Source organism: Dipodomys spectabilis, unplaced genomic scaffold (assembly GCF_019054845.1).
Source record: "Dipodomys spectabilis isolate Male_0828 unplaced genomic scaffold, ASM1905484v1 ptg000069l, whole genome shotgun sequence".
Lineage (NCBI taxonomy): Eukaryota > Metazoa > Chordata > Mammalia > Rodentia > Heteromyidae > Dipodomys > Dipodomys spectabilis.
Genome location: NW_024870746.1, coordinates 13,251,504 through 13,273,660, shown reverse-complemented (window position 1 = coordinate 13,273,660; position 22,157 = coordinate 13,251,504). Strand labels below are relative to the sequence as shown.

The following is a 22,157-nucleotide window of genomic DNA, read 5'->3' as shown; positions in this document are numbered from 1 at the left end:
AAAGTATTTTATCTGAACCTACACTTTTTTTTGCTTCAAGTTACTGATAATCACCTGGTATGGAATAGCTATAAACAGCAGTCTCCTTGGTAATGTAAGCATTCTGTAGTTTGTATGGTTACCCTAAGCAACCTTGGAGACAGTTTTCTAATAAATGGTCCTGTCTGATCTCACCTTGTCCTTAATCTAATCTACAGACAATCTGGGTTGCCTTTGGGAAGCTCCAGGGCACAATAGCCAGATTTCACATCAGCTAGGCCATAATGTCCATTTACACTAAGCTATAGAATAAGGAACATATGGTTGGGGCCCTAGGAAGGGTCAAGTTAATTTACCATCTCAAAGAAATACAACTTTACCTGTTTTTTGTGGGGGGGGGGAGTGCTGGTACTGGGGCTTGAACTCAGGGCTTCATGCTCTTACTCAGCTTTTTGCACATAGCTGATGTCCTGCTACTTGAGCCATCCCTTCATTCCAGTTTTAGCTGATTAGTTAAGAGATCAGAGTGTCATGAATTTGTATTCCTCAGCCTACCTTGAATGAGATCCCAGATTTATAGATGTGAGCCACTAGTACCCTGCAGGACTTTACTTTATTATAAGGAAAATGAATTTGAAGACCTGGTAGCTGAGAGATGGCTCATCCTAACTGACTATAGAGTTAAATATATTCTAATCTTGGTTCCAGTTTATAATCCAGTTTACATCTAGAGAGCCTATATCACTGTTATGAGCTTCCTTTTGGGGATTTCATTGTAAATCAGCACTTGCATTAAAGGATATGGGATGGGGGCACAGAAGACTTGCCAAGTTAAAATGGGTGACATGCTTACTCATTTAAAACAGTTTAGTCAGAATCAAAGTAGAAACCACTGAATGAAATAGCTTTTAAATAGCCTGTTGATTTAATTTCACTGTTTTCTATGTTCTTTGTTAAATACAAATAAAAATTTGGTCTCTTCATAGGTCTGAACATTTTGGAGGTTAGATTATTTATTCTACACATGAAAACTTGTAGTAGGCTAGAGTTCCTGTGCCAAGGAATTTTGTTTAGGTAGCTTGCTAGATGTGGGTCAAATGAGTCGGCACTTTTTGTGCCCTTTGGAGATATACAGTTAATTACTTAATTGTAGTGACAGTGGCTAAAAAAATACGAGAACCCAGGTATAAATGTAAAATGCTTCCTATGTATGTTAATCTAAATTGGTTCCTAATGCTATTGGTCCATAAAAGAAGATATGCTGAGATACAACTCAGATGATCTGGGAGTAATGGTTTAAGGATGGGAAACAATTCTAGTAAACAGCAAAATAGTATGCTGTGTATATGTTATCTTCTTATTACATCATATAGAAATAGCTTTAGATTTTTTCACTGATCATTATTATTTGGAGCTATTTCATATGATCATATTTATTCCATAAGCAGCTATAGACTCTTAATTATTATTTGTCAAACTTAATAATGTTTAGGAACTTCATCATATACCTAAAGTAATATTAGTATTATTTTTCATCTTTAAGGCAGTGTTTGTGGATACCAAAGAGGAAATTCTCTGGTATAATTTCTTAGTCTTTTTATTCTCATTCTCATTTTTAAAGAAGATTACATTTTCTAATCTTTCCCCATTCTGTTAGTTTTTTTTTTAATGAAAATAAAGTCCTACTTAAATTGTAATGGAAGAACATACAAAGCTACCTATTTTGTGCAAAAGGAAATAAAAAACATCATATCTCCTTTTATATTTCAGTAAGGTATTGTTTGCAACAGTTCTTTCATTAAGAATGGAATAGATGTGAAAAGCAAGTAAAATATAAAATAACTGCATTTTAATCATGTTCATCAGATACCTTTTCCATTTCTTTCACTGTGCATTTAACTTGTAACTTGGATGATCTAGTTTTCTCAGAAGTGACTATCATTTAGACTCATAAATATCTCTGATCACTTAACCCATTTCAGAGAATGCTACAATATCAAGGTCCTTTTAAGAGCTACCAGTGTCCCTATGGTAATATCCTGAGAAACTCACTTTTTGTTGTTGGTGGTGGTGGTCGTGGGGGCCTGAACTCTGGGCTTGGGCGCTGTCCCTTAGCAATTCAGCTCAAGGCTAGTGCTCTCCTACTTGAGCCACAGCGCCACTTCCGGCTTTTTTCTGCTTATGTGGAACTGAAGAATCGAACCCAGGGCCTTATGTATGCAAGGCAAGCACTCTACCACTGGGCCACCTTCCCAGCCCCCTGAGAAACCCACTTTTAACATTTGCTTTGTAAAGTGGTCTATGATCTCCCTGTTGAAGTCTTTATTGTTTTGGAATAGCAGAAGAAAATACTGGTGTGAATATATGCTTGTGCTTGTACTATTTTGTGAGAGTTGGCACTATTCTGTGCCCTTCTTGAGCCCTTCGTGTTGGATCTATTACAAAGAGGACATATGGGTGACAAAGTGTAACTGGGAGTCTATGGAAAGGTAGAGGCCCTGTTACTCAAAGGTTCTAACTATATATAGTAGCATTACATATAACAGTAGACAGTGAGAGGACTTTTTTCCTTGTCCACACTTCTGTTAGCTTTTCATTGCTGTGATAAAATGCCTGAGAAAAATCAACTTAAGCGAGAAAAGTTTTAGTTTGGTTCACAGTTTCAGAAGTTTTCATCTATGACCACTTGTCTCTCTTGTTTCTGGGTCTGTAGTGAGGCAGAACATCATGATAGAGGGGAGGGACATGAAAAGCAAAGCTGCTTACCTCATGGCAGCTGAGATGCAAAAATAGAGCAGAAGGGGCAGGGTCCCTTCAAGGGCACACCCCAAAGATCTGCTCCCTCTAGCTGAGCCCCCAACCTCAAACTTTCACCTCCTCAAAGTAGTACCACCAGTTGGGGACCAAACCTTCAACATAAACCTCAGAGGACACTCAAGATAGACACTATAACAACATTTAATAAAGTTCTATTGGACCTTTGATCTCTTCCTTTCACCATGTTGTTTTTAGTTGTTTGCAAAGCTGAGCAACCAAAGGCCTCTGGCATTTGGGTCAGAGCCTTCCCTGTAAAACCTCCGTGGATGAGAATACAAGTTCTCTGTAAACACTCAGCTATGAATGGAGTCCTGAACATCTACTTTCATTGTTCCTCTGATATTGTTGGAATGGCAGAAAGTTTGAGGAAGTAGCTTCACATTCTTCTGAAGAATGTAAGCTTCTTACAGTGGGACAAATCAGAGTTTGTTTCCTCGTATGCTGGCTGTGAGACCATAGACAATTTGTTTTACTTCCTGAGATTCTGATAGCTTATGTTTAAATTGGACAGTGATAACAGTTTCTGTTTCTCTAGGTTCCAGTGAGACTGAATAAAATTATGTTTAAAAAAGCACTCCACATTGAAGGTATTGTCAGTTTGAGTACATGATTGTTTTGTGATGATTATTGGACTGGTTGTTAGGAATCACTAGCAGTTGCCATGGTGTTCTACTCGTGGTGGGGGAGAGGAGAAGCCAGATGAGAGAATCACGATTGAAGACATATTTCATATCTAGTAATCATTTCATATCTAGTAATCTGTCAGTGGTTAACATCACAGTTTCACCATACATCTAACCACTAAAAGTCTTCATCCACAGATCAAAAGATACTTACTATTTGTCAATTTACTGAGAGAAAACCATTGCTAGGTTCTTTAATTTTGTTTTTATTTTTAAAAGAGCTAAGGCAAGTGGATGCAAATGTACTACACCTACCAAACTTATTCATAAATGTGAATAGGATTGTAGTTCCCCAGTGATAGCAGTATTCATCAAGTAGTAAATCATGAAATTATAGTTTAAAAATGTCAGCACACCGTAAGTATTCAGTTAGCATTTAGTGAATAAATTCAGGTATAACCCACTTAATTTGCCTTGCAAGTAAGTACTTAGAAGATAGAAACCAACTAATTTTAATAGCTTTATATTCTGTTTAAATATTTATGATGACTAGTAATATATTCAAATAGGTGGAAAAGGTAAACTAGTGAAAAGTTTTCTTCTCAACCTACGAGTTGTTGAGATATTTTAGTTTTATATAATCATCTCTCTGTATCTGTGGATTTCACATCTTGGATTCAACTAAATAAATAAACTAAATAAATGGAGAATCTTTTTTTTTTTTAAAGTCAGAACATCTCTAGACCCTTTCCTCATTATTTCCTAAACAATTCAGTATAATTATTTACGTAACATTTATGTTGTATAGATATAATAAGTATTTAGCGATTGTTTGAAGTATTATATAGGTGAATGTTGGATAGCTTATATGTAAATACTACATCATTTTGAGCAAGGGACTTGAGCATCTTCTAAGTTTCTATCTGTGGTGGGTCTTGGAATTTTTCTTTGTCAGATACCAAGGGATGACTTTATAAGAAAATGTGAATCTTCTTACACAAATGGAAGCATATATTACCTTCATTTCTTTCTTTTAAGAGTGTATCTTGGTTATTTCATATCACTACATAAAGATCTTATTTTTCAAAAATAGTACTCTATTGTACCAACTTTCCTCTCAAGAGCTATTTAGGCTGTTTTTGGACTAATGTAATAATATAAATGTTTTGTTGCAGTAAGTTATGTTTGACTAGTACATAAATTATTTCACATTTGCATGTGTGGGAGTTTATTTGTAGGCTAAGTTCTGAGAAGTAGAATTGCTGGCTCACGGAGTAAGTACTTAAGAAGTCCCTGGTATGGCATAGTAAGTATTTGTGCTTTGCCTCAGAAGGAAAAACATTATACAATTAATAGCTATATGTTAACCCTTTTTAAGAATGATTCTCCAAGTATCTTTAGAAAACAAAACAGATAGCTAGAAACTAGAATTTCTACCATAGTTCACTTCCTAACTTCAAAATAGCTGTCTTTAAGACTATTTTTCTGATATCAGAAATAATAAAAGGCATCTCCATTTTCATATATGACAAAGGTGGTAATTACGTGAATTGTGGTATTGAGCCTGTGCTGTATACTATGCTAAATGCTTTATTTCATCTAGTTCTCATTTAAAATACTTTGTTACATAGTAAGCCTACCCCAGTTGTGAGTTTTTACATGCGGTATTGACCAAGTACAATCAAAAAGTAATGAATTGAAATAATAGAAATTTCCAAGTCCAAAATTTTAATTTCCATGCACTTACCACACAGCTCAGTTGATTTGGAAAAGCTCTTATGTTATTGAAGCTTTTACTTTGTTATTGTCAGCTGTGTTTCAATTGTGTGATCTGCTAAGTGTTTCTTTGCCCTCGATTTTGTGAAAATATACCTCTTAAAGCAAGTGGTAGCTGGGCGCCGGTGACTCATGCCTGTAATTCTACATACTCAGAAGGCTGAGATCTGAGGATCCCAGTTCAAAGCCAGCCTAGGCAGGAAAGTCCATGAGACTGTAATCTCCAATAAACCACTAGAAAACTGGAAGTGGCGCTGTGGTTCAAGCGGTAGAGCGCTCGCCTTGAGCTGAAGAGCACAGGGACAGCGCCTAAGCCCCTTGAGTTCAAGCCCCAGAACTGACAAAAAGAAAAAAAAAAAAGCAAGTGGTGCCCAAAAAGCAAGGTAGAAGTTACAGTTATCCTCCGAAGCTAAAAAAGGCACCTCCTGTACTTTATTTAAGTGATAAAGTAAATGTTTTAAGTCTGTTGCTAGGTGGCTTGTCTTTAGAATCCTAGACGTAGACTCCCAGATTTCAATCCTAGACTTGCTATTTTATGGCTAAAGAAGGAAGTGACATTGGGAGCACTTTCAGGCTGACTCTGGTGTTGTTGATCCTGACATAAGATATTCCAGGTTGATCTTGTAAACTTCTAGTCTCCCTTACCTCATCCCCGGTTCTGGAGTCAATCACTTCTCTAAAAGGCACCCATTACTGGGTGCCCTGTGTTTCTAGGCCCTTTTCATGAACAGAATTAGGAACTAGCCTTAGATTTAAAAAAAAATACTATAAAATTTTAAATTGCCATGATAATTTTTGTATTTTGGGGGTATAGTTTGGTATTCATTCACATATATGGGGGGGATATATCTAGGAATGTCTATGTATGTGAATATATAATACATAGATACAGTATATGTGTGTATTTACAGCATATAATGATCATCTCATGGTAATTGATATATCCAGCATCTTACATATTTGTTATTTCCTTGTGTTGGGAGCTTTCATAATCCTCTATGTTCCCTATTTTGAAATATAGAACCAATTGTTGCCATCCAGTTACCCTACTGTGTAATAGGGCATTTGCAGGAGGTAGGCACTTTGTTAAAGTAAAAATGTGGTTTATGTTCAATAGTTATACTTCAAGTTTAGTATCATAAGATTTTAATTTTGGTTTTATAGTAACAATTTTTATAACTGTATAATTACTTGCTTTATACATATATTTATACATATATTTATTTGCTTTATACATATATATAGATTCACATATAAAATATAGCTTAAAATAAAAATACCACTAATAAGGCTGTCGAATAAATTTCTTTACCTAAAGATATATTGCACTAAGGATAAATTTTTTATTTCTAATTATATCATCAATTTGATAGATAGCTTATTTGTTCCATTTTATTTTAGATGTCTCAAGATTATTTTTTCCATTTTAAGTGTCTCAAGATTATTTTTAGGGGAGATGGGAAAGGATGAGAAGGGGAAACAAAGGAGGAGGCAACAATGCTTGATAAGAAATGTACTCATGGGCTGGGAAGGTGGCTCAGTGGTAGAGTGCTTGCCTTGCATGCCCGAGGCCCTGGGTTCGATTCCTCAGCACCACATAAGCAAAAAGAAAAAAGCTGGAAATGGTGCTGTGGCTCAAGTGGTAGAGTGCTAGCCTTGAGCTGAAGAGCTGAGGGACAGCGCCCAGGCCCAGAGTTCAGGCCCCATGACCGGACCCAAAAAAAAAAAAAAAAAAAAAATGTACTCATTACCTTGCTCATGTAATTGTAACCCCTCTGTATGGTATTTTCACAATAAAAAATACTATTTTTAACTTCAGTTTTTATTTTATTTTTTTTAATGTCTAAAGCATTTACCTGATTTCTGAGTTGAAGCTAATATAATGTAACAATATCCATTCAGGGAAATGTGTTACCTCTCTGTCTCTCCTCCTCTTTCCTAATTTTCAGTTTATCCTTTTACTGTTTCTTTTTGCAAATACTAGCAAGTGTATGTATGTGGTAGAGTAGGTTTTTCTAAAGTGTTTGTCTTTCCTATTTCCTTGAGTAATTCTTCCATAATGATATTTTTTTTTTCATCTAGTCTCTCTCCCTCTCCTCTCAGTACTATACATTGGGATCAAGTAGGAATATTTTCTATGCAGTTCATTCTTTGAATGAGAAATGTTGTCTACATTTGCTATTTGCTCAAGAATGCTGTGGATGGAGTCTCCTTGATTTACCTCCTCATTAAGTAGAAATAGAAGTTGAGCTGACAGTTAGATGGTCTAAGTGTTAAAGAGTCACAACCTCTTCTGTTCTGGAGCAACATGATGAGTGGTAAGGGGACAGAGACTAGTGCTAGTTGGTGTAGAAGGCCTCAAGTAACCTATTTTCTTAGAACAGTTCTTAGAACCATTTCACTAAATGTCAGATTGCATCTATCTATAAAGAAATGCTCCTTGGATTCTGGCCTGTTTTGCTTTCCAGAAAGTGCAGACTTGCATTCTTTTGTACCAGTTAGGAAGTTGAGTTGGAGAAAAGTAAGATGGTCTTAAAAAGTGGTTATTCTTTCTTCTGTAATCTGTCTCTGTAACCAGTGGTAATCCCTTCTACTTAGGGCTTATTAGTAAGAGTGCTCTGAAACTATTTATCACTTTTTATTCAATTAGAATTTGAAGAATGGGGTTGTAATTCTATTCTTTATTAGACTGTATTTCCCCCAACTTAAAATTAATTTTGAGTCTGAAGAAGTTATATGCCAAAGTTATGCAAAGCTCTGCTCAGATTTTAATTTTTTGTTGTTGTTATTGCTTCTTTGAGATAGTCTCAAATATACATGTATATGTATATATTAGAGTATCATATATATTTCTAACTGCTTCTGTAATAATAAATATTGGAGTTTGATTCTAAATAATGCAACTAATTATTGGATTTAATTTGGGTAAGATACACAATATGTACATAGTGAACTTACTAAATACTGGTTCAGTCTATAGATATATTGTAAGGTCATTAGGGGAAAAAAAGAAATATTCCTGTGTCTCTCTTTCCCAGTCTCCCCTACCTAGATATCATTATTCATAGTTTTGTCTCTTGTGTAACCTGGAGATATTTGTGCTTATTAAAGTATGTGCAAGGATGTGTGTTGGACGTATTAACAAAGCCCATATCATATATACGTTATCAGTTTCCTGTTGATAGACATTTATGCTTATTCTATCTTTTGGGGGGGGGAAGGGTCCAGTCGTGGGGCCTGAACTCTGGGCCTAGGCGCTGTCCCTCAGCTCTTCAGCTCAAGGCTAGCACTCTACCACTTGAGTCACAGCACCACTTCCAGGTTTTTTTCTTTTTGTTTATGTGGTGCTGAGGAGTCGAACCCAGGGCCTCAGGCAAGCAAGGCAAGCACTCTACCACTGAGCCAACTTCCCAGCCCGCTTATTCTATCTTTTGCTGTTACAAACAATATTGTTGTGAATACCTGGATATACATTCGTTTTTAGGCTCACCTGACCTGTGGTTATGTCTGTAATATAAGTCATCAGAAGTAAATTTCTAGTTCAAGAATTGAAGGAATTTTGGTGCAGGGATTAAGCCCAGAATCTTGTGCTGGCTAAGTCTGTGGTCTTCCACTAAAGACCTACATTCTCTGCCCCCTTTCTTGATATCTCCCACTTCCTTTACATTAAATTGCATCCATTTTCATTCTGATCAATGATACATGAGTGTGCCCAATTGTACTGTACCTTCACCACCTATTTACTAGATATAAAAGGAGCAGCAGAAGAGAGGAAATATTTGTTTTGTGAAAAGACAGAAGCTTTGTGGAGAAGATAGTAATATTAAATCTTGAGATATTTATATTAAATCTTGAAAAGTGGAAACATCAGCATCAGATGGAGAAAAGACCATTTGTGGGAAGTATAATAATGGTTTATTAACTCTTTAAAATATTGTCTAAAATCTCTTGTTTGCACCCAGATTCAAGAAATACTTGAAGAGCTAGTTAATGACTTTCAAGCTTTTTAAAAATAAAGTTTTACTAGCAAAATTAATTGCAGAAAGGAGTTTCATTGCACTATATTTATTACATATATAGGCCACTGAGCCACACTCCTGGCCCAATATGTATTTACATTTTACATTGTTTATCGCAATAGTTTTCAAACTTTGGCATGTACCAGAATCACCTGGAGAACTTGTTAAAGTACACACAGATTGCTGCATTTTGTCCCCAAAGTTTCCTATTTAGCAAGTCTTAAATGAGACTGAGGAATTTACACTTCTGACAAGTTCCCAGATGATGTTGGTCAAGAGAAATACTTTTTAATATCTATCTATCTACTTATTTATCTCTCTATCTAGATAGAGAGATAGATAGAGATAGATATATAGTCAGTCATGGACTTGAATTCAGGGCATGGCACTGTCTGTGAGCCCTTTTTGCTCAAGGCTAATGCTCTACCACTTTGAGCTACAGTGCCACTTCCCAGTTTGAGATAAGAGTCTCAATGGGGACTTTTCTGCCTGGGCTGGCTTTGAACTGCAGTCCTCAGATCGAAGTCTCCTGAGTAGCTAGGATCACAGGTGTGAGTTACTGGCGCCCAGCTCCATTTATACTTTTTACCAAAGTAAAGCATTTACCTAAAGTTATATGTAACATTTATTTTACATAATTGTACTACCCAATAAGAGGAGTTGAAGTTAAGGTGAAATTCTAAAAAGAATGCTCAGACTTTAAAAATTGTATAATGCAAAGTACTTTCATTAAAGATGAACTATTAATGAAAATTTTAGTCTTTGTAATTTTCTTTTTGTAATATAATTTAATTAACAATGCAATTTTGTAACTTTTTTCCTAGCATACATCTGTGGATGGATATACTGAGCCACACATTCAGCCTACCAAATCTAGTAGCAGACAGAACATCCCCCGGTGTCGAAACTCCATTACATCAGCAACAGATGAACAGCCTCACATTGGAAATTACCGTTTACAAAAAACAATAGGGAAGGGAAATTTTGCCAAAGTAAAATTGGCTAGGCATGTTCTAACTGGTAGAGAGGTAAGTGTTTATGATGCCTTTTAATACCTGCCTCGACCTTTCCAAAGTCTTGTGAAAAGCTTTCTTATGGCTGATGTTGGGGAGGAAATGACCGTTTGTAATACTCTGAATGCTGGAATATATGTATTGGAACATTCGGGGTCAGATGATTGGAGGCATAAAAGTTAGCCTTACAACATTTAGAAGAGAAATATTCCGACATGTTAACATCTCTAATAGATGAGGTGAGCTTAAAGGTTAACTTTCCTCAGCTTACCTTTTGTTTGGTTTCAGTGATGAACGTTTCTGATTACTATTGCTACCCTACCTCAGGAATAAGGCTGGAATTAGTTTTTTCATTACTGCTTAAGCTAAGGCATCAACATATAGAAAATCACCCACTAATTTTTATTTGTTTAGAAGCTGCATCAGACAAGTATTGCTGTATAGATGATTTTCTCCAGTGATAATGGGATTTGTAAAATCTTTCCTCCCTCTCTTCCCCCTTCCCTCTCTCTCTTTCTCTTTCTTTCTCTCTTTCTTTTCTTTTCTTTCTCTCTTTTTGAGCCACACTTCTAGCTCTGTTGCGTTACTTATTTTTCAGATGGGGTTTCATGTGCTGTTCTCCCTGCCCCCACCCCCACCCCACACACCCCACACTGGCTTCAGACCACAGTCTACCTTTGTAAATCAAAATTGCAATTGAAATTACTGATTTGTACTACCACTCCCAGCTTATTTGTTGAGACGGGGTCTTGCTCTTGGGGCTCAGACTGGTTTTAAATCTTGATTCTCCTATCTTTGCCTCCCACATATGTGTTTTAACTAATTGTACTTAACTAGCAAAAAAATGTATATTTGCACATGGGTGCATTATAAATTTATGTCTGCATATTGGAGTTAAAGCCATTTAAACACACCCATCATTTTAAGTAAAGATTCAACTAGGAGCCAGGTGCCAGTGGCTCATACCTGTAATCCTAGCTACTCAGGAGGCTAAGATCTGAGGATTGCAGTTCAAAACCAGCCTGGGCAGGAAAGTCCGTGAGACTCTTATCTCTAATAAACCACCAGAAAACCAGACGTGGTGCTGTGACTTAAGTGGTAGAGCGCTCAACTTGAGCTGAAGAACCTCAGGGACAGTGCCCAGGCCCAGAATTCAAGCTCCATGACTGACCAAAAAAAAGATTCAACTAGGATCTGATTAGGACATTCTTTTTTTTCTCTTAAATCTCAACTATAAAAATGTTTTTAATAAGTTTTACCTTATCCTGTATATATGATCATTGTTATTTCCCAATAAATTTAGTCCTTTCTATTCATTCTATCCCTGGGGAGCTGTTCAGACATGCTACACAGGCAAGAACATTCAAGGATATTATAATCCCTTTTTTCTTGCTATAAGTATCCACTCTATCTTTGTAAACAATTTTATTTACGTGAACTACAAGTTAATAAACCACTCTTCCTTATATTGTTTGCTTATCAAGACTATGAGTAAGATACAGGATAATGTTACATTAAAAGGGGAAATTTGGAATTTCATTGACACAGAATCAGAGAGGGTAAAGGCAGGACAGGTAGAATATATTCTAAAGCTGCCCAGTTATTAAATTTTACTTTCTAATTATGTGAACACTCAAATAGAGCTAAACAATATATTAAGAAATAAAAAATGTTTATTTTGTTTTTGTTCAGGGGAATATGTGTCTTAAAATGTTTAATAATTCTTTTCTTTCAGGTCGCTGTGAAAATAATAGACAAAACTCAGCTAAATCCTACCAGTCTACAAAAGGTATTTAAGTTAATAAAGTAAATAGAATATTTGTTATTGTTTATATAATGCTATTATGTAGATGACAATGTTTGTTATTAATATATACTGCTCTATAAAGTCAGTCACCTGATACTTTTTTGTGTGTGTATCGGTCTTAGGGCTTGAACTCAGGGCATGGGTGCTGTCCCTGACCTTTTCTGCTCAAGGATAGCACTCTACCACTTGAGCCACAGCTCCATTTCTGGCTTTTTTATTGGTTAGTTGAAGATAAAGTCTTACAGACTTTCCTGCTCATATTGGTTTTGAACTGTGATCCTCAGATATCAGCCTCCTGAGTAGGTAGGATTAGAGATATAAGCTACCTGTTCCAGGCTTCACCTGACATTTTTTATGTTACTATATTTCATTAGCATATGAAGCAAAGGCATGACACAAAACAATGTTATGACTGAAAAATATCTTCTGCAGAACCAGAGTATTTCAGATTTTGAAATACTTTCATGGCTTTATCAGACTCTATGCCCATATAGAAACAATTTGTCTCTTAACTTAGTAGAATAAAACTTTGTGTCTAATATTTCAAAAATATTTAGGATCTTTTTTAATTAAAACTCTTCTCTTTGGGAGCCAGTGATTTGAGACTGTGATCTGAGGCTGTCTCAGGCATAAAGAACAAGTTGGTAAGACTCCACACAGTGGCCCAAGCTGTACCTCAGCTGTAAGGCAAGCAGTGGCAAACATGTCATTTGATCAGTGTGGGGAAGTAGAAATGGGTGAATCACGACCCAAGCCATCCTGGGCATAATGTGAGATCCTTCCTTAATAATAACAGATACAAACAAGTTTGGAGGCATGACTCATGTGGCAGAGAGTCTGGTTAGCAAGGCCCTGAGTTCAAACCCAATACTGCTTGCCCCTCAAAAAAACCCATCTAGCTATGAGTCAATATTGCATGTACATAGGTTTTATTTTATTGATTTACTTGGCTAACCTTCTTTTTCACAAGATTTGTCTTTCAAGTAATTCACAGTAAACAACTTGGCTCTTCCCTCAAGGTGTGAAACTATAAATGTATGGGTAGGAAAAAAGCATTTAGGATGTGAAATATGGTAAACCAGAGCTGTTTCTTGCGACGTCATTCTTGCGACGTCATTCATTCCTTCAATGGGAAAACTTTCTCAGAAATATGTTCTTAGCATTTTAATGAGCAAATGATTTAGTGATTAGGCCATGAATGCTAAGTTTGAATATATTGAGATAATATACATTATTATTTTATTAAAATATAATAGGATTGTAATTACATATTAAAATGAATTTGGATTCCTAACAGAATCTTAAAAGAATTTTTAGTCTGGTGTGGTTGCATTTGCTGTGATTCTAACTAATGTTGCATTTGTGATATCAAAACTTTGTTCTCACTTGACCCAATGCCAGGTAACTTAGTATATTTTTATATATTTCTCCTTAGAGATCTATCTCTGTTCTTTCCTGAGATTCCTTTTAAATTGCCAACCAATGTAATGTTTCATAGCACTGATATTTCTGCTCAGTGAGAACATGAGAGGTTTGCTGGATTCTTCTTTTTCTGTGAAGGTGAGATATATTATGGGTCTCTGTGAGAGAAAGCTTTTCCTCCTAGCATCAAGTCTTCCAGCTAATCATGATGCATCAATGTGATAGAATGAAAAAAGACATCCTCACCAGGCTGATGAATTTCCCAGAGATGCCTATTTTTAACTAGGCTATGGCCTCAGAATTTTGCTCACCAAATTAAGTGCCTAAGTATAACCAGTGGTCTGGTCTTGTCAGTGGGCTAGTAGGTTTTATGCTTTATACTTCAGTAAGCACTGGTTCCTTTGGTAAATGGAATGATGACAGTTAGGACTTGTGACTGAGATGTGCTATATAGCATGACCTCCATTGTCTTTCCCAAGAAGACTCAGAGAAAACCATTTAACAATAGTTTTACCTGTTCAAACATGTGAATATGAAACTGAATGTTGCTTTATTTATCAAAATAACCAGAAGATTTGTTTGCTGATTGATGGTCAATACTTGGTTATAGATGTTGTTAGTCTTTACTGATAAAATACTGATTTTCCAAACAGACATTCAAAGAGTGGTACAACTTTTTTTCTTTAAAGTGTGAAAATAAAAGCAGAGACTGTTAAATGTAGCCACCACTCTTCCTATGTTGTTGTTTAGATAATTTGCCATTGTGCTCATTTATTTTCTTGCTGGTAAAGTTTTATGGGGAAAAATAGATCATGGTTTGATTAGTTTCCATCATTATAGATCATTCAACATTTGGCCTTATCTAGTTTGTCAGTAGCATCTTCCAGCCAGACATATTTTAAAAAATAAATAGTGGAATGAAATGCAATTCATCTATTTTTCCCTCATGTTGTTAAAGTTCTACAGGTTAAAAAAAAAAATGCTAACACATGTCTCCAGGCCTCTGTTAAAAGACAGATACCAATAGAATGCTAAGAATTCACTTTAATCTCACCTTCAGAAATGCTTGGTTAAATCTCACTCTGTTTTGGTTTACATTTAAACTATCACCCTCTTTCATACTTTTCCACATGTAATTTATCTCTAGGAAATATTACCAAACCCCCTTGGGTTAAAAAAAAAAAAAGTTTATGAGACACTGTTTCTGAGGAAGAAATTGGATTTGGTAGTGTTCATACCATATTTGGTAGTGTTATCCTAGCAGTGATGAGAAACCTAAAATGAAATGGGTAGATTAAGGTCTAACCATAAGCCTGGGCAGGAAATAAGACCCTAGCTTAAAAACAATTGCAAAACAGGACTAGAGCTGTGGCTCCTCAATAAAGCACCTCTGTAGAAAGTTGAAGGCCCTAAGTTCAAACCCTCAGTCCAAAACAAAAAGAATTTGAAGCACAAGTCTCACCTCATGTGTTCATGATTTTGAGGATGGTCTGTAGTGATCCTTGGGGGTCTTTTAGAGCAGAGTAGTGCTATTGAAAGAAAAGCAGAAGAATGACTTAATTTTGTTCATAATTTATACACTTCCAATTTAAGACTTTTTTCAGAAATTTCACTCCTTTTGAAACTTGGGGGACATTATGCATAGATGACAAAATTTCTGCAAACATTTTTGTATCTCCTGTGTATTATTGCTTTTATTGATTTACATTTTTATTTTACTGTGTTACATTGTATTTCCAGAATTCAGAAATGGCTCTATGGCTCAGGAGTGATGCCTGAATAGCAAAACCTGTAATGCAAATGAAAACAAGGATTAGGCATAGTGGCACATGTCTATAATCCCAGTTACTCAGAAGTTTGAGGCACTTCCTACTGGTCATGAATTTCTGCCTAGCCTGCACAACATAGTGAAGAATGCATCTCATAATAAATCCCTAAATAAATAAAATATAAAAAATAAGAATAAGACCACTGCAATTCAGAATTGTGTTAAATAACATGATTGTTGCATTAAAGTTATATAGGATATGAATCTCTGTGTTAGGATAATGATATTTGCATCAACAGAGGAAGTGTAAGCCTTTCAGTAACTGACATCTTAGATTTTATTAAATCGATGCCAGGTCTTAGCGGCCTAAGTCATGTAAACGTATGTTACTTCCCACATAATTGTCAAAGAACTCTCAGATAGGCAACTAAAACTTTCAACTATTGCAGAACAATCTCTGTCATGTTGAATTATTTGTTCACTTTAAATAGAGAGGAAAACACAAGCACAGAAGCAGTTTTCAGAGTTTAAGATCTCTTAGCAATTTTATCAGGAAACCAAACTGACAAAGCCAGTTGCAGAAATTATTAGCGATTATTTTGACCAAGGAGAAAACAAAACAAGCCCTAAGTGTTATTTCTTCATAGATGCCTCTGATGGACATATGTTGAAATATCAGTAGTCTTACATTTAGAGGCATGCTTTGTCCAACATTTCCCATTATAGTAGAACAGAGTCACTTATGTGCTGAGCAATTCTTTCATGCAGTACTTGTCATGTTTGTAGACCCTGAGTGCAAAATGCTGACCAGTTGTTACGAAAGCCTAAGTGAGAAGACAATTAGTACTTTCTGATCTGGGTTGTAGACTTTGAATCAGTAACACTGAACTAGACTCCCTAACTCCCTCTTTCTTTCCTTTTGATATTCTACAGAAAGATATTATGTGAATAAATGACTATATCTAATGTGCATTTATTCTCTGTGAAATTAATGCTTAGCAATGTTTCTGACCTTTATTTTCAGACAAAGTTTTGAAAATAAAGATTATTATAAAGTCATAAATGAGTTTATTTCTTTAACATACCATATAAGAAGTCAGTGGGAAATAATACTTTTCATATTGAAACTTGATAGATTTTGAAGAAAATGTATTCCAGGTACTATTTGAAAAAAGAGATGTTAATATTTATGTGTCTTAAATATGAACAGTGTTGAGGTTAGGGTAACAGTTGTCTGAGATCCAACTGTTTCACACAGTTCACCGACTAAAAATCTGAAAGTTGTTTGCCCTTAGTTATTGAAGAAAGTGCATAATGACATGTTTAACATACAAATGACTCATTCGAATGTAAAAAATACCTTCCAGAGGAAGAATATCCGGAGTATACTAAGGACATATTTACTTGTATCTTTCAGTTAACAGTCCTGTCTTTGACGTGTGTAGTCCAGTAAGCTCAATAATGTAGGTTTGTTTTGTTTGACAGTAGTCATCCTAATGGGATACTACTTGTATCTCATTGTGGATTTCATTTATTATATTTCCCTAGTGATTAAAAACCTTGACCATCTTTTCATGTTCTTTTGAGTACTCATGTACCTTTGGCCTCTGGAAGATAAAATATATGTTTTAACATTTACTAGGTCTTAATATCACTAGTTCTTAATATCATTTGTTCTTAAATAAGTTGATTTTTTAATCTTAATACCTATTGAAGTTAGAAAAAAAGATGGAAAAATGCTAAATCATGCTTTTTGAAAGTAATTTTAACATTCATATTTCAAGTAACTTCCTGTTATATCTAAATTTTTTGTATGGTGGTCTTGGGGCTTAAACTTAGGGCCTGGGCACCATCCCTGAGAGTTTTGCTCAAGGGTAATGTCCTACCACTTGAATCACAGTTCCACTTCCTGCTTTTTGGTTTCAGAATCCTGGTGAGCTAGGTTTATAGTCATGTTACCAATACCAGCTTTTTTTCTATAAAATTTATGTTTTTCAAATTGTTGTACAAAAAGATTGCAGTTTAACATGCTAATCCTCTTCCATCATTTTTCTCCCTGTATCTATTCCATCCTTACTCTTTTCCTTGTGTTTCTTAGTTCAGTTTTCATGTAAGTACATTGAGTGTTATGGTTGTATTCACCCAGCATTCCTCTTTCTATTCATCTACCATTCAACTTAAGACCCTACCCACCTTATAGTCAGACATGTTCTAGATCTCTAGAATTCATTTTAATGAACCACCTGTTGATTTTTTTCAAGGGCCTAAATCATGGGATCTCACTCCTATATATAGCATCCTTTAGTCCATTTGATTATATATTTGAATATGGCCCTGTATGTATTTTCAGATAGGTTTATAGTTTACATCTAACTTGTACATATAAAAGAAAACATATGCCTGTTGTCTCTGAGCCTGGCTTACATCATTTAATATGATATTTTTTCAGGTCCATTCATCTCTGTGCAGATGGCATAATAATAACCTTCCTGATATATGGATTATGTTTCATTGTATAAATATACACATAGACATATGTATGTACTTAACATGTGAATTTATGTACATAATATATCTTGATCAGAGTCATATCTTCCATCATTCCCCCCATCTATATAGGATCTGGGTACACACACACACACACACACACACACACACACACACACACACACACACACACACACACACACACACACACACCATAATTTCTTGATCCAGTTGTAGGGCATCTAGGCGGCTCCCATATACCTTGCCTATTGTAAATAGTGGTACAATGAACATGAGTGTGCAGGTGTCTTTATTGTATCCTGACTTGTAATCTTTTAGATAATTTCCCAAGACTGGTATTGCTGGATCATAGAGTACAATTCTTCTATTTTTAGTCTCTTTGAGAAATATCCATTCTATCTCATTTAGACTCCCACTAACAGTGTATTAGCATCCCTTCTTCCCTACATCCTCATAAGCATTTGTTATTGTTTTTATTCTTGATGATGGCCGTTCTAACTAAAGTGAGGTAGAATCTCATGGTAGTTTGGATTTGCATTTCCTTTATGGCCAAGGACACTGAACATTCATCATCTATTTACTGGCCTTTTTACTTCTTCAGAAAGTCTATTTAGCTCCTTTGCCCATTTATTGATTCGGATTATTGACTTTGGGGTTTTGTATATTCTGGTAATTAGAACTTCATCAGATGTGTAACTGATAAAGTTCTACCATTCTGTAGGTTGACTCTTCAGCTTAGTAACTATATCCTTAACTGTGAAGAAGCCTTTTAGTTTGATGTAATCTTGTCAATTCTTTCTCCCATTACCAGAGCTCCTAGAATTTTATTCAGGAAGTGTCTGCCTATGTCAATAAGTTCTACTGCTTCTCCCACCCTTTCCTGTAGTAATTTCAGTCTGAGGTCTTAAATACACTTTGAATTGATATTAGTACCAGGTGACAGGCAGTACCTATTTTTAGTCTTCTGCATATGGATGTCCAGTTTTCTTAACAACATTAGTTGAAGAGGCTTTTTTTGGCTCCTTTGTCAAAATTTAGGTGGAGGAAGATGTAAGGGTTCCTTTATGGATCTTCTAGACTATTCCCTTGGTTTTTGAGTCTGTTTTTGTGACAGTACCAAGCTGATTTTGTTACTATAGTAAAGTTGAACATCTGGAATTATACTACCTCCAGCATTTTTTTTGTTTCTTTAGAATTGCTCTGACTCTTCAGAGCCTTTTGTGGTTCAATATGAATTTTTGGTTTTCTTTACCTCTACAAAGAATGACATTGGAATTTTGATGTTGTTATATTGAAATTATAGATTGCACTTGCAATATGGCCATTTTGAAGACATTAATTCTGAAAATCCATGAACACGTCTTATTGCCTAGTTGTGTCGTCTTTAATTTTTAAGTATTACAGTTTTGTTGTAGAGGTTAGATTTATTTCTCAGTATTTTTAAGGCTATTATGACTGGAATTGTTCTCCTAATTTCCCTCTCCCATCTGCTCATTGTTGGTAAATAGAAAAGCTATTAATTTTGTTAGTTTTATATCCTGGTTCTTTGCTTTTGCTAAAGGTGTTTATCAGCTCTAGGAGATTCGGGGTGGGGTCTCTAGGATATTTTAGATACTGGATCACCTTATCTACAAATAGGATTGATTGACTTCTCCCTTCCCTATTTGGATCCCTTTTTCTCTTGTCTTATTGCACTGGCTTGTAATTCCAGTAATATATTGAGTAGATTGAAGAGAGTGGACATCCTTGTCTTGTTCCTGAATGGTTTCAGGAAATGGTTTCAGATTTTCACCATTCTGTACCTTGGATATAGGGCTGTCATATATATCCTTTATTAATTCTATTCCTAGCTTTTCTAGCACTTAAAATGCCTTTTCTGTATCTATAGAGAGATGATCATGTGATTCTTGTACTTGATTCTTTTTTTTTCCTTCTTTTTTTTTTTCCTGACGGTTGTGAGGCCTGAACTCTGAGCCTGAGCTCTTTAGCTCAAGGCTAGCACTCTACCACTTGAGCCACAGCGCCACTTCCAGCTTTTTCTGCTTATGTGGTGCTGAGGAATCGAACCCAGGGCCTCATGCATGCAAGGCAATCACTCTACCTTCCCAGCCCCGTGCTTGATTCTTTTTTATGTGTTGTATTAATTGCTTGTTCTGTGTATATCAAACCAAACTTGCATCCTGGTTTTGAAACCAGCTTCACTGTGGTATACAATTTTTTTCATTAGTTACTGAATTTGGTTAGCAAGTATTCTTTTGAGTTTGCATCTGTTCATCAAAGAGATTGTTCCTTTGTGTTGTTTTCCTATCCAGTTTTGGTATCAGTGTAATGTTGGCTTTATCGAATGAGTAGTAATCCTTCCCTTTCTATTTCATGAAAACATTTGAAAAATATTAGTGTTAATTCTTTACATATCTTGTAGTCCAGTTGTAAATCTGTTGCTTTGTACTTTTCTTTGTTGGGAGACTATTGCTGTTTCAGAATCATTACTTATTACAGATCTGTTTAATTTATATCCTCTTGGCACAATTTTTGGTAGGTTGAGGTTACCTACATCGATTTTTACTTGATTTTCTAGTTTTTTTGAATAAATATTTGGGAAGTATTTTCTTACACTGTTCTGGATCTCACTGCATTTGTTGTGGTATCCCTTTTCATCCCTAATTTATTTGTTTGGGTGATTTTTCCTTTTGGTCAGGTTGGCTGAGGATCTATCAATTTTGTTTATCTTTTTGAAGAACCAGCTTCTTATTTTGTTGATTCTTTGAACTGTTTTTTAAGTCTCTACTTCATGGATTTTGCCCTAATTTTTATTATTTCTTTCCATCTGCTACTTATGGATTTGGCTTGTCTTGTTTTTCTAAGAGCTTGAGATGCATCGTTAGGGTATTAATATGAGATCTCTCTGTTTTATTGATTTAGGTGCCCATAGCTATAAACTTTCCTCTTAGAACTGCCTTTGCTGTATCCCAAAGGTTCTGGTAGGTTGTGTTTTCATTTTCATTAGATTTGTTATTCTGCAGACCTATCAAAAATTGCTCCCAAATCTTTCTTTAAAATGTCTGATAAACCAAAAGAGAGATGTCTAAAACATTGGACACGTAAGGAAGGTTGTTTCTGAGTGAAGCTCATATGAAGGATCATTTAGCTTCATATCCACAGTACTCTTCTTATGTCTATAGTTATAAAGAGTTATTGAGTAAAGTGTACATTTCATTATGTATAGCATGTTCATATATACACAAGAACAGAATCATTTGAGTTCATCTAGTCAAAATTCTCTTAGAAACCCAGTCTCTGCGAAGTCAGATTATTGTTCTAAGTTGCATAGCTTATTGTGAAGGGTTGACAGAATCTTACAGGGTTTTGTAAGCAGCTTACTTTTTTCAGATAAAAGTCTTATTTGGATCTCTGCTTGAGGTTTGTTTTTGAAAAATAAAACAAAAACAAAAAACAAAAATCTGTCTACTTGTTTTCTTTAACAGTTGTTTCGAGAAGTAAGAATAATGAAGATCTTGAACCATCCTAATATAGGTATGAAATTTATGTGTGCACTTAGTGACAAAGTAAACACAAGATTTAAAAAAATCTTGTTTATATATAGTTACTAATGTTGTTATTTGTAGTAGTTTCAACTGTAGTTTTTTTTATTTTTTTAAATTTTATTTTATTTTATTTTTTTTTGTGAATATACTGTACAGAGGGGTTACAATTACATGGGCAGGATAATGCGTACATTTCTTATCAAACATTGTCAACTGTAGTTTTGTGATCAGTTTTTAATCTATATTTTATAAATATAGTTTTTTGTTTCTGTACTAAGGATTATTTGACACTTTATAATATATTGTTATATCATAGTCCTACTTTAAGCTTTGATTAAAATTCTACTTCTAGGGTTTAAATTTTTTGCCTTTTATTATAATTCAAACTTTCAATCTCAAATTTTTTTAACACAAGAAGTTGTTTCCAAATCACCTCATGGCAAGTTGATAAATTGTTTTCACCCATAGGAGTAATAACTCTTGAGAACCTTTGTGAATTTGAAATTAAAGTGCTTCAGTTTCCTATGGCTTACTGATACCTAAGATTTACTAAAATATATTCTCATCCTTCTGTGCTTGTGATTATAAAATTACATCTTATTTTTTTTTCAGTGAAATTGTTTGAAGTCATTGAAACAGAAAAGACCCTCTATTTAGTCATGGAATATGCAAGTGGGGGTAAGAGTGAACAAAATTGGAAAGTTCTTTTTGATAAGATGTAAATTTAATAATGCCTAGTGGTTTACTATGACATATCTTTAATATTAAAAATCAATATATGGTTTTATTAAAATGTCTCTAAATTATATCTTAAGGATTAAATAGAATTTTGCTTTATTTAAAAATAAGTTAGGACGTTTTAAGACTTAATTTTATCATT

General features: G+C 35.0%; 1 protein-coding gene and 1 pseudogene across 4 annotated transcripts in view; both read left to right on the top strand.

Moving 5' to 3' along the window:
- Mark1 (microtubule affinity regulating kinase 1) overlaps nucleotides 1-22,157 on the top strand; it is a 96,383-nt gene that overhangs the window by 28,273 nt on the left and 45,953 nt on the right. For 3 of the 4 annotated variants that reach the window (XM_042682222.1, XM_042682221.1, XM_042682220.1), the window contains exons 2-5: nucleotides 10,039-10,242; nucleotides 11,963-12,016; nucleotides 21,218-21,266; nucleotides 21,890-21,955. In XM_042682222.1, coding sequence (XP_042538156.1) covers nucleotides 10,039-10,242; nucleotides 11,963-12,016; nucleotides 21,218-21,266; nucleotides 21,890-21,955 — 373 coding nt within the window. Of the gene's footprint in view, nucleotides 1-10,038; nucleotides 10,243-11,962; nucleotides 12,017-13,469; nucleotides 13,511-21,217; nucleotides 21,267-21,889; nucleotides 21,956-22,157 lie in introns of those variants that run through there. The other variant, XM_042682223.1, reaches the window with a different exon arrangement.
- On the top strand, nucleotides 34-145 carry LOC122109776 (annotated as a pseudogene).